This window comes from Spermophilus citellus (genome assembly GCF_964194105.1).
Source record: "Spermophilus citellus genome assembly, chromosome: 13".
In the NCBI taxonomy this organism is placed as follows: domain Eukaryota; kingdom Metazoa; phylum Chordata; class Mammalia; order Rodentia; family Sciuridae; genus Spermophilus; species Spermophilus citellus.
The window spans coordinates 99,883,067-99,897,016 of record NC_138193.1 but is presented as its reverse complement, the minus strand read 5'-3'; the positions used below and the strand labels follow the sequence as shown (position 1 = coordinate 99,897,016).

The 13,950-nt window shown below is 38.8% G+C and overlaps 1 protein-coding gene across 1 annotated transcript in view; it reads right to left on the bottom strand.

Annotated features, from left to right (window-relative positions):
* LOC308632606 (uncharacterized protein) overlaps positions 1-13,950 on the bottom strand; it is a 476,997-nt gene that overhangs the window by 76,754 nt on the left and 386,293 nt on the right. Inside the window, exons 4-6 of the mRNA XM_081264853.1 lie at positions 4,379-4,440; positions 2,969-3,150; positions 1,867-2,016 (exon numbers count right to left, since the gene is read on the bottom strand). Coding sequence (XP_081120979.1) covers positions 1,880-2,016; positions 2,969-3,150; positions 4,379-4,440 — 381 coding nt within the window. The 3' untranslated portion in view covers positions 1,867-1,879. The remainder of the gene's footprint in view (positions 1-1,866; positions 2,017-2,968; positions 3,151-4,378; positions 4,441-13,950) is intronic.

The window sequence follows — 13,950 nt, the reverse complement described above, 5'->3', positions numbered from 1 at the left end:
TATAGTGTGCCCACTACATATCTCAGCACAAATTGATGTTGACACATACTTGACTAGAAAAGCACCCAGTCTCAGCTGCTTGTTTCAGCAGACTAAAGTGAATATAAATGAAGGAAATGGTGGAATTGACATGTATCTTTTAACTGGAAGAAAAATAAACAATTGAAACAGAAAACTCAATCTCGTGTCCAACTTGTTTGATTTCAGATGCTGTGCCTTGGTTTGTAGAGACAAAGCCCTCCTCCAGCAGAGAAGCACTTGAACTGTCCCCCACTCCCGGCTTCATCTCTTCCTCACCCCCACACAGACAGGTGGTCTCCTCCCCAGATGTTTCCCTCCCTCCCTCAGATGTTTGATATTTCTCAAAGCTCACCTTCTAGAACTGACCCTCCCTCAACTATATTCCTGCCCAGTAACAAGTCTGCATTGTTCTGCCCGGATTTCTCAGCCTTATAGTCAGGAAATTCTCCAGTCGTTGTTTCTTGCTTCCATCTCAGTGCAGAGTAGACAACACGTGAAAGTCTTCATTACCACCTGACCAAGAGGTCACTATCTGATCCATCAGGAATTTGCTTTCTTTGCTAATCCACCGGGAACCCTTTGTGGCATCCAAAATATGTTACAGGTCACAAACAAACAGAAAACAATGCTAATGTGTCTGCTGTGAAGTTATAGTCAAATTGAAGAGCCCTGAAATTGCAGTCTATCAATAACACAAAGATTAGCAATCAAATGGTTAATCTGAATGTAATGCTATAAGTACTCACTGGCAATCAGCATGGGACCAATTAGAAATACTGAAGAATTAAAACAGATCAATTCATTGAATTTACTTCAGATCATATGGCTGACAGCTAAGTGCTTTGTGGTAGATTTTTCCCCCTCCTAATATAATCAGTAGAACAGCTTTCACCAACCTCAGTGTTCAGAGCAGTAGCTGACACGTCCTATGGGTGGGAATGCCAGGAAATCTATTCCAGGGAGAATGAACGGCAAGAAAGTAATTTCCTACAGCCAGTGGAAAATTTGCAGATGGAATCCCTGTTTCAATTAATAATTCAATATAATTTAAAGATCCCCCTCCCCATCTAGTTTCACCCTGCAATAATTATTTGAACAATGGGGTATAGGAGGCTTTTTTAAAAAATCCCAAATTAGGAAACATTGGCAAGTCTATTCAGAAGGACCATTACCAATTTTGAAAAGAGAAGACCACCACACTCAGCCATAGAGTTCTTCTCTCCAGGATAAAATGTTTTTAGCTACTTTCTTTGGACCCCTTTAATCTTCAGAACTATAATTTTCTGATATTTTTGTCACTGGTGACATTAAGGGCAGAATCACTTATGATATCTATTCATGATTCAGTGACCCTTCTGATTGATATCACATAGGCAATTAGAGTTTATAGAAATGTCATGTAATTGTGATGATAGTAAGAAATAATACAGCTGCCTTTTTATAGGGTGTTTACTCTGTGTTAGTTGTATCTAGACATAATTTTATCTTGAATATAGTCATCAAGGAAAGAAAAGACAGGGACCCCAGATATGGACAGCCACTGTGTTAGGATAAGGGACTCATTAACAGCCTTTAAAAGCTATGGACTATGTCACAATAGTGACTGTAGCTGGGACTGTAGATATTGGACAGAACCAGGTTGAAGACAAGACTTCAGTATTTACTACCTTTATAAGATTAGGGCAAGGCCTTAATTTCCTACCCTTCAATTTCCTTATCTATAAAATTGAAATGGCAATAATATGCACCTCAAAGGATTGTTGCCTAAATAATACAAGAAACATGATTTTTCACATTACCTGTCTCCAATAAATGACTGCTAAAACCATACATTGTATTACTTACTAGTACTATGCATTCACTCAGATGTATATTCTTCAAATGTCTTGCTGCTTGTGATCCAATCACCCTCATGCTTGACACTAAAGATGGTAAGTGTTCTTCTTACAAGTGGCACTAATGGCATTTTGGTGCTGCCAGGAAATGTAAGCTCTTCTGGAAACAAACAACAACAACAACAACAACAACAACAAACCACTTCATTTGAAGTAGGTGAAACTTTTAAATCTCATCATGAGTGATCTGTTTTTGCCCTTGCTATGGTAGTTACCACCCACATGTGGCTATTTTAAGTTAACCAAAATGAACTAAAAATAAAAATTGAGTTTTTCATTTGTACTAACCACATTTCAAAGCTTAATAAGAAAATGTGGCCAGTGGCTATAGATTTGGACACACAACCATACAGCATTTCCATCAAGACAGAAAATTCTATTGGAGAGCCATAGGTACTTTTAATTATTTCTTATTAAAACCTAAGCAACCCAGCAATTATTCAATATATACACCTTTGGGACAAAATGTGTTTAGATACTTTCCTAAGATCCTATGTTGATACAGAGAAGAGGAAGAAACATCAAAGCAGGGGGTGGGGTGGGGGTGGGAATCTTCCAGACCTTTCCATCTCAACATATTCAACTCCAGCTCTCTGTACACACACTCACAGCATATAAAATTAAGTCTGTCAATCTGACACCTCTGAAAGAAGAACCTCTGTGTTTCCTGATCCTACCATTTTAATTAGCACTCCACTGTTCAGTGTTACCCAAGGATATTGGTGTGAGCTAACCTCACTCATGAGGAAAAGACATCAGCCTGAGAAGAAATGCTCCTGAGTCAAGACAAGACATCCATCACAGGGAGCCTGGTAGGAGAGAGATTGTCTGAGTGCTCACCCTGCCCTTGTGTTGATCTCTCCCTCTCATATATCAGGAACAGACAGACCTTGGAAAGCTCCAGATATTGTGCTTTGGTAAGATCAAAACTTGCCGTCAAAAAATGCACCAAAGGACCACTGCATGTGCACATACACACGCGCAATTTTTTTTTTAATCAAACCAACAATAATAAAGAAAGAAGCCAGCAATTCTATTTGAACAGATCTTACTTTCCAAATGAAGGCAAAACTCATCACTTCCCAGGTTAGAACAGCTGAGACTCATCAACCAACGGAAAACAATTTGTTCAGAGTAGAAGCTGTCACCGGCTATTACCACGTGGAACGTGAAGAGCCGCCACAGACCTCGGGCTCCCTGATTCCAGCGGGCCTGCTCCCATTTCACTTGACAGCTGTGGACATTGGAATAATACAAAACATAACCTAATCAACAGACTGTGAAAAATCTGAAAGCTAAAGACAGATGTTCAACCACCATCACCACCTTTCATATTTAATTATATTTATGTGGGGGAAAACAAACAGTAAGTCAACTCCTTTAAGGAGCCCTACTCTACTGTTAACTTAATGATGGAGTGGCTATGTGGTTCTCAGTCAAACCATGGCCTTCGAAAGACCCAAATCTAAGCCCTGGTGGCAGATGAGCCTACAGTGATCAGCCTGTGTTTCATACAAACACCTGTATCCTTCCTCTTCTTTTCAGAGATACCCATTCACCTTCGCTGTATTCTATCTGCCTAGTCTGCCAATGTCACATCCACTTTCAGCAGTGAGTGAATACACTTAGCATACATCAATCATGGCCAAACGAATGCAGGTGAGAAGTTGTTGTTGTTGTTATTGTTTGGTTTTCTTTTATTTAACTTGAAAAACAAACATATATTTTTCTTTCTCTATTTTCAATCTAAAAGATCTCAAAGAAATCTGAGAACTGAATAAGAAAACTACTTTATCATCTACTCCAAGGTCCAGAATCAGAAAATGACGTGTTATACATGAAGCAGGGATCACAAACTAACCTGCCTACAGTGAAGAGGCAGATAAATCAGTGGAGTGAAGGGCCTGTCTTATTTCCTCATTAGGGGCCTACAAAAGAGTTGTGGGAGGCAGAGGAATGCCAGTTGGAGATTGTGTTACAAGCATAAATAGAGTCAAGAGAAGCTGGAAATGTAGGATTTTATATAAAACAGAGTTTTTAATACTGACAATATTATTCTAACCTGTTCGATGTTACAGAGGTCAAAGGGAACATGTAGATATACTGGATATTGACTTGCTTTTGTAAGCTTTAACTTAAAAAAGTTCAGAATTACTAATTTCTACAAAACATTGTTTCTTAGGAAAAGAAAAAATATGCACTTCTGGGGGATGAAATGGTCACTGGGCTATAATTGGGAATATGAGCATTCAAACCAGCTCTTTCATTGATAAGATATCTTAGATTCCTCCCATTTAAATTTACCATTTAAATTGAGGTCTCACCTGACATGTCTACATCATGCTTTTTGAATATCAAATAATGAAGATTACTTTTTAAGTTGTAAAGTTTCCTAGTGTATGAGAACATTATCTACTGTTAGCTTTCGATAGTGACTCTGGCTTATCATTTATGTTACTTACTCTGTCCTTTTGGATGACCCTTCATCAGCTCTTGAGTACTGATACATATATGTCAAATCATCCTGTAAAAAATGAAGTAAAGACCATTAATTTAAGTTATTCTCTTCGCTTCTGCAGGGAATCAGTTTTCCTGTTGTAAAACATAACAATGATACTCTTCGTCTTCCTTAAGGAAATACTATGAGGCTAAAATGAATTAAAGCATATTAGAAATTGAGCAGAGTAAAAGTAGAAGGTAACATTTTCATCTTTGATAGTTATTATTAACTAACATTATTCTTTCAAAAGAGATTGGAATCCATGGAAAATAAAAGCAATGCTGTCATTATAATATTAATTATCATAATATTAATAATAATATGTATAATGCAAATTATCACATACTTTATTTAGCAAAGATATATTGAATAAAATATCTCTAAAAGCTATGAGAGATAGACATTCTTGCCAGCACTGCTAAAATTCATCTCTCCACCTTTTCTCTGTGTTGAATGAGTGACTGATTTTATCTGGGGCAGCCTCATTTCTGAGGGTGGGCGGCAAACTTCTTTCTCAGCGGCTCCTGCTGCAAGAACTGGACATATAACAGTGTATACTGTTCCAGAGAAGCAAGCTCACGGGTGGGGAGGAGGGTATTATAAGAAGTCATTGCTTTGTCTGGGAAAGGCAACAGAAGGTTAAAACGTTCACCCTTTTTATTTCTAGGCCAGTCTATTTCTGAAGATCCAGAATGGGTAGCAAGGGCAGGGAAAGGAAAGGGATTGTAGTTGTAGGTACAATTCTCAAATAATACAGCCAGTGCTGGCAGTTAAGTTCACAACTTGTTTCTTTATCTGTGAATTAACTTCCCAATAGTTGCAGCCAAACATATTTCTAACTTAAGAAGTTATTAGTATTTTTATGCTGCTCAGCAAACAGAAAAACAAATAAACAAACAAACAAACAAAAAACAGTCCACTGGATTCTGAACTCCATGATGTTAAGTCCTCTGCTTCAAGGCATGGGAACCCATGGTTTCAGCAATGAAGTGAGAAGACATTAGTGTTCTAGAAATTAACACTTCCATTAAAAAATGGAGATGATAACAAATACTTCATTCATTTTGTAAAGGACCAACAGAAAAGTTCACCCAAAAGCATTCCATGAAAAGTAAAAAGGGGGGAAATTGAAATTAGGTGCTTAGCATTGCTGATGCAGATCTACAACTTCACAGATTCTGTGGATCCTAAAATGAAATTTAAGGTGACATGTTTTCTAACTATGCTACTGTACTCGGGGACAATCAGTGATGGCTGACTATACTTTCTGATTCTCTCAGAAGAGCTATAGATGACTTAACATCTCTCTACTCTGTTGAATCCTCCTTGGAAACTATTTCTAATGGAAGGTGTTTTTTATGGCCTTGTAAAAATTCAAGGTTCATTCAAAGTATTGGTCTTGCCTTTTTAGCTTTCCTATGCAATAATTCAGTAAGATTTGTTAGCCCTAGAGTCTCACTCCCTTATCACAGAAGCTATAAAGGTATTTGACAACAGAAGATATATAGGACAGCGGACTGAATAGCCATACAGTTACACAAGTTCTAGGACAGAGTCTAATGCTAAAATGTGCAGGACAGTGAGGACTGTGATGTTAAACCTGGAAGATGCAGGAATGGTTAGAGGGGAGGAGGCAGTGGAGAGCAAGCACTGCAGTGAGCATTATCTAACAGCGGCAGCCAGATCAACTCAACAGGTATCAACTCATGTAATCTCATAAAAAAAGACAAACGCAGGCATCATCTCTTTAGTTTTACAAATGAGTTTAGTGTGGCTTGGGTTGTTGCTAAAATTTACACAGCTCTGAAAAAGCATAGGTAGAATCCAAGTCCAGGTAGCTTGATTTCAAAACACAGCCTCAGCTAACAAAATACACTTCCTTTCAGCTCCCAAAGAGTCCCAGAGATGGTTCCAGTGCTACCAAACATCCAGGAAGTAATGGGAATTCGTTGGGAGCTATTCTTCTAAGAAGTAGCAGAAACAATTACAAATACAGAGACTCTGATGGGTGGGTGACTCGCATGTCTGAAATCGCTACGCTATTTCCAGATAAGAGTACCCCACAAATATGGCTTCCATGAGTGAAAAACCAGCATATGTGCTGATATTCAGTTAGTGTAGTCTAAACATTTCAAACTCAGGATCTGCATTCAGACTGGGGTTTGAATCTGTATTCTGTCACTCTGTATGATCTAGAGAATTAATTTAATATATTTTCATCGGTTTCTTCATCATTCAGATGGAAATCGTATAAATTCTTTCAAACTGATCGTGAGAATTAAATGATGTCCTTAATTCTAGCAATTATCTTTAAGGGAAACTGCAGACTGCTAGAGCTTCATTGTATTTATTTGGTGTGTAAGTTCCGTCATCTAGAAGGCAATGGACGCAAACACATAAAGTAAGTGGATCACAGTTCATCTTGTCAGTCATGGTTCTTTCGAAAATATAAATTAGAGTGATTTAAAATTAACGATGGAAGATATATGGAGAAGTTCAGGGGGGTGACATGAATGGGCTTCTTGGATGAGAATATTTATATTTCAAGTCACAAATTATAATAGTATCAGGATGACTTCCGAGATCACATATGTTCTACAAGAGTTGTCTCTAACTGCCCTGGGAGGAACTGGGCTGCCAGGTGAGACCAAATGACCCCATCTCCCTCTCCATGGTACACTGAACTACTGACCTAGTTTGACCAAATAGATTGTGTCTCACAGGACACTGGAATTGGAACACAGAGAATCTAGTCAATCTCTGTCAAACATTTGAACCCGGAAAATATACAGCATTGGTTCTGGGGAAGTCTGGCATGGGTGGAAGCAGAAAAGGGTGGGGGGAGCAGATTAGTGGAGAAAAAGGAAAAAAAAAAAAAAAAACAGAACTCATTTCAGAAGCCGGGCATCTGGGATCTGGGACCAAATCAGGGCTTTTCTTTTTATTATTTACCAGTTCATACGACCTAAGCTAGACACTTAACTTCTCCCTACTCATTTTCCTCTTTCATTGTAATGATTGAATGAGTCAATATATATGAGGCAGTTGGAAGGACTCACCACCCTTAATTGTGACCATGTTCTTATCGCCTTATCACATCTATATCCATGTTGGTGATGTCTGAGTCTGCAAGGCAGAGGCAAAAATAGGAAGATACCTTGCTCCCTGATGGCTTTCTAGCTTCTGAATCCGATCCTACATCAGGGCACTTTGTGCTTTAGATTCCCTGAAGTATCTCTGTATACTTCCAATAAATTATCTTTACAAATATTCTCATTAATGATGGTTCAATGTTTCAGACATTGTAAGCACATTATCTTTGAAGAAGAAACACCAATTTGTGCTGCCCTTTGGGATAGCTTGAACAAACTGTTCTTGATATTTTGGCGAACAATTCAGTTTTAAGCACACCCTAGCTTCCTTGCACCTACCCTGGATGTCTAGATTGTTATTGGGCATATATAGAAGTTTCGTAGTGCTCTATTAGAACAGTAATAATCAAAGAGAGTGCCAGGCATGAGAGTGATATGAAACTCACAGATCATAAAGATGCCTCCAAATTATTATTATAATCTACATCTAAAATCATTTCTGTTTCATGGCTCCCTCTAGTAAAAAAATAAAACTCATAATTCAGTTAGGTAGTTTCTAGATGTGGTTGCTATTGAAAGAAACTCAAAACATATTCCCTAAGACCCTCTTATGGGTAAGACTGACATAATCATAAAAAATAAAAATGCTATTAAATAGACTATAAATTTCAGAATGATACAGGAATGCAATAACCAGCCAGAGATTTGAAGGAAATAACAAAAGCAAACAAGAACTAAATAGAATACCCCCCCCCCCAGTAGAGATGATACCAAAGCTGGAAGATGCCCATCAACAAGCTTCTACGGTAGAGCCTTGCTCAGGTAAAGCCTCAGAGTTTTAGAGAGGGTCAGACAAATGCACTTGGGCAGTCAAAGTACAATGCCCAAAGCATTAGGGACTTTAAAAAAAGCATTCCAGAATAGATATATTATTTTTAGAATAAACAATAAACACTCTGTAAGAACACAAAGAAAACCCATGTTCATAAAATATGCAAAATCTTCCCATAAGTCTAAATCAGGAATGATTTCTGGCTTTGAAGGTATGGGGTAATGTGCAAGGCATTGCAAAATGAAATTTTGGTGAAACAAGTAATAAAATCAATTAAGAAAGTTTAGTCTTCACTATAAAACCTAACCAAGCAAATAAAACCCAAAGTTCTTTCTAAAATCCTTGGAGACGGGCTGATCATTGCATTTGCAGCACTATTATTAAAAACATTTATTTCATTGTAGGTACTTCTCCACACACCCAGAAGTATGCCTTGGCCAGAATTTACGACCAGTTAGACAAACTGAGCTATGTAGTTGTGAGTGACAATTGCATTACCTCTTCCACAAAAGCAGTGCATAATATGTCACACAGTTAGTCACGTGACATCTACTGGACATGCCTACATTAAATATCATGCTCCCAGGGGCGGCAGTCTCTCAAAAACCTGCCATGGGGGCACAGAGGCTCCACTCCCAATTGTATCCTTTGTGTTAGACGCTGTGTACCCAAAGTGCCTCACCCACCTTCTCGTTATTGCCCTTTACTTTGTTCAGATAACAATGTGTCCAGATCCTGAGAATGAATCATGCATTTCAGCATACTTTTTGCTTTCTGGATTTTCCCATGGTTATGGGTGGGTGCATAACCCACACCTGGGCTGTGAGACATAAGGTAAAGATTTGGGGGTACGGAGGAAAGTTTGTTCTCAGGAAAATATCCTTATAGATCATTTTTCCTTTACCATCTACCTTCTGCCTTGAGCTGCAACAGCAATCATGCATGGGCGAAAAATGACACTGGAGAATATTTGAGCAGAGAGGTGGGAGACTCCCAGGTCCTTGACATTTTCAGTAAGCTGCTGAAAAAATCCAGTAACATTAAACTATCTGTATTATTTAGGCCACTGTCCCCACACTAGCTGTCAAATTCAACCTTTAATTATTAATGAAACATCTTTCTCTGTCCTCCTCACAACTGTCATATTGTGGGCTCACAACGAAGTCATCAGACCTTCACATTAATGATAGAATTAGGCATAAATACCTGTTCACCATTCATGATTTGTGTGATGCTCTGTATGGTCTCCTGTATTCTCCGTTAAATTTTAGGAGGTAGGTACTACAATTCTGTAAAGAGGAACTTGAAGCACAGGATTGTTCTGCTATGTTCCCGACTTCACAAAACTGGCAAGTGGGAAGGCTGGGTTGTGAATCTGAGCGAATGTTCAGAGCACTGACTCTGAAGTTCTTCCTTTATTCCCTCCTAAGTTCCATCAATATTTCAGTTTTTCAGGATCAAGTCTCTGCTACTGTTACAAAAGCAAAGGGGGTCTGCACAGTTGAGTAACTAGGAAAGAGCTGCCATAGCCAAAGAAACGTAATGCTTCTCTTCCTGTGCAACTCTGGGTGAAGTGGGAGCTGTGGGATTGTGTCTCTGCAGACACGTTACTACCCCTGCGTTTTTATCTCAGGAATGGAACCACCAGGCAAAGGTGGTCTTCCCTTTGGGCTGCTGCGCTATACAAGGTTTAACACGCTTTAACTAACACTTTCCTGTAGATGAGAAGACACTGACTCTGCCATCCTTCCTCTCTGGCTGTGGTGTTCATGTGTTGGGTTAGCCATTCACAGTTCACGCGGGCTCCTGTCATGTTGCCTTGGCTGTGAAGGTTTAAAATTCAAGATTATATATGCACAGAGTCATAGAAATATTTAGGAGTGAGTACAAAAGGATGAGGGTTCTTCTCTGTTCCCACTTATGCAGACTGGGAGCCATGAGTGGGCACTTGCAGAGAGCACAGGGGAGAATCAGCAGGAGGGATGACAGCTGCTTGGAGTTGAGAGGCAAAGCCCCAAACCTGCTTGTTCTCTCATTTAGACAGGCCAGTTGATTGGCAGCATAAAACTCATGGCCAAAGCTATCACATTCGTGGCATTTAAAGGGTCTATTAAAGGTGAGATCCAGTACAAGAAGGTTCCCGAAGCCTGAGTTTGTGCACCTTGGTTCTCTGCCCTACAATGGTTTCTACCTAGAAGTTCACCTCCAAAGGAAAGGCAGGAGTGGCTAAGGATGCTTCAAATGTGGTATAATTCTTTGATACCTGAAATTCCACAATTAATGCATTTTCATTTATGAGTCCATTATTTATCTTTTTGACCTTTCATAGGATGCCACTGTACTAGGACTTGTGGAAAGATTGTCCCACCAATTTCCATTGTACAGATGAAGAAACTGAGGACTGAAAGCTGTAGTGACTTCTAGTGGTTATACAGCTAGCAGGAGAAGCAGATGGGAGTGCAGATCCTCTAGTTGTTTTGCATTTTCTGCAGTCTTTTCCCAGGAATCCTCATATGTATTTGTTTCATCTTAAATTTACTTTTTATTTACATTTTTCTCACTTGAACTTAAATCCATCTGCTCACTACCGGCCAGAAAGGAATTCCCTTCTATTAGAAGGGAACACCATGAAGGAGTCAACAGGAATCAAAACAATCGCTTCCCCTCAAGCTCTTAGTAACTTCATTTTGGGGTCTTCTGGGGGGAACATTAGCCACTGCAAATCATTCTGCTTCTGCTGTTATAAAATTACCTAAGGGAAAAGGTACACTAAGTATTTCATGGCATCAGATCATTGTGTCACTGAGAGAAAGGGAAATTCTTGATGCCCCAAATCATTATTGTGGCAATCACTTGTCTAGCTCCTAGAGTCACACATGTTTTAAAACATGTCAGAAGTACTGCAGATAGACCACTTGTCCCTGACTTTCTAAAACACACAATCACATTTTTATTTAGGCAGAGGGGGAAACCCACCTTAAGTTCTTGGGGGAGTTTGTAAGTATAGAAGCAACATGTAAAAAAAATTTACCTGTCCTTACCTTTCCTATTAGGATAGGGATGTATTAAATATTCTATCCATTTCCCATCCTAAAGTGGGTAGTGGGAGGCGTGTGTCATAAATAACACCACTTCGTAAATCCCCTCTGATCTGCACACAACATTAGAAGTTCTTACTGCACAGGCCTGTGCTCCTGACCATGATAAATCACTGCCCTGTGCCATGTCCCCAACAGGGGGCTGTTAATTAGTTTTAAAGGCTCCTGCAGTTCCTCTAGTACTTCAAAGAAGTACACAAACCCAGCAATATACAAAACATACCTTTTTTTTTTCAATTTTTTATGGTCAACACAGGCTGAGATTTTATGAGCTTCCCATGGCTGTACGAAAGTTAAGCTATATGCAAATGTGCAGAGAGAAGGCTGTTAAAATTGACTGGGATAAATGCTCTGTTTATCTTGCAGCTGGAATGCAGCAGAACTCCACTTATGTAGGAGGGGAGGGAGGTGAGGAAACAAAGCACCAGGGGCAGTAGGCTGCAAGGCTGGGACCCTGGAGCATGGAGCTGCAGCTTGGAGTCATTCAGCTGCACCCAGCCCGGGTCTGGTGCTGCCCTTTGAATTTCCAGATAGCAAAAGTTTTTCATCCATAACATAAAAGATGAGGATAGCAAGTCTGAGAATCTTAGCATTGGAGAATCAGTATGTAGATTTGAGAAGGATGTCTCCCTCCCTCTCATGTTTTTAGAAAAGAAATGAGATCTATGCTCAAAAATATTCACACTCTACACCACATCTAGCTACAAAAAAATTTATTTGTTAACTAATAATTTAAAAATAAATAAAAAATAAATGTTGAAAACAGAATGCAAAACAAAAACATCTTGACAGTCCTCATCACTATTTAGTAGAGCCAACAGAGACCCTCAAGATGATTATTTTTCAAGATCAAAAACATATTGGATTCGATTCTGAGTTTAACAGATATTTACTAGTCATCTGCTAGGTCCCAGAGACTGTGTTCTGAACAGTGAAAGCACTGAACAATCTCAGCTTTCAAATAACTTATTTGTGGGGTTTTATGTTTATTTCAAATTATGTTTTACTGAGGCATAATTTAAATACAATAAGATGCAGAGATCTTAAATGTATGGTTTGATGAGCTTTGACAAGTATAAATACCTATGAGACTATTTCAATCAACTTATGTCAATATCTATATCAAAATAAATATATAAGGATATAGACTATTCTTCTTGCTGTGATAAAATGCTGTGCCTATGAGGTCATATAATGTCTCTTTTCTATCACATCTCAAAAAGATGGCATCTAACCTTCTGCAGAGATTGGTGCCTTATGGTTATAAAAGCATATGTACAGTGGATGCTTGTTCCATGCCCACGATAATAGTAAGAGCTGCACTTACAATAGGACACTATCAGATCCTCCTCTAACCTATTCTCCAAAATACTAGAACTGGATACCATGATTGCACCTCATTTTACAGAGTGCACCTGAAGCATAAGGAGTTGAGTGACAGCTCAAATAAGAGGAAGAAGAAGGCATTGAGCCCTTATTTTCTGACACTGGAGTCAAAGTCCCTTACATTTATACAATATGGCACCCCATAATAGGCTCAGTGCTTGCTAATAGACCTTATTATCTGTGAGTTTCAAAGTCTATGTCCAGGACACTCGTTGGTCACGTAGGACAGTCCCAATATCTAAGAGAATATAGCAGAATTCTAGACTCTTTAGTTAAAGATATATGTATAACACATACACACTCTTTAGTTATGGAAAGATGTAGAATTTTGCACACAGCTAAGACACAGTCAACTAAATGTCAGACTGTCTGGCATGATTGATTTTTAAAATTTATGAGCAGATAGATGAAATCAGGTAAGATCGGATGTGCACTAGCCTCTACTTCTGATTTCCAGCCACCCCCTCTTTCCCTTGCCAGTCCAGAGACTCCCATTCCCTTTATTCTCATCCACCAGTCACCAAGGCTCAACACCTATGTCTTTCCATGTTTATCATTATGTAATTTGCCTCCTTAGGGACTATCAAACAATTTTGACAATGTGTAGTCATTTCTTGCAACATAAAAAGTATACCCCAGATTCCCTTACATGGAACAGTTTTCCTTTTGTATCTCCACCTTATAGAGAAGCGGATCAGTACTACCTTATCTGCCTGGACATTCCTACTGATATATCCCTCTTATCTGGCATATTTTTGTTATTTTGAAGGTAATAAAAACCAAGATGTCCAGAGTTATCAAGTGGAACTACAAGAAAGCTATATTATTTTCCCCCAGTGGCACAGTGTATTTAGAAATAACTTGTTTTAAAAAAAATATGTATGTAGATGATAATTGGGGAGCAATCAAAAAGTGGAAGAGAAGAAAGGTGGGGCTCTTAGGTGGCAAAAGGCAGGGTCCCATGGGGCCAGTGAGGAAAACCCAAACAATGCAGAAGGACTGAATTTATTTGATGGAGATGGTTGGCAAAACTGACTATTTAGATAACCAATTACAACATGCCGCATAGAGACACAGCAATTCCAGGAAGTCTAAGGTGTTATTTTTAAAAATCAAAATATAAAAT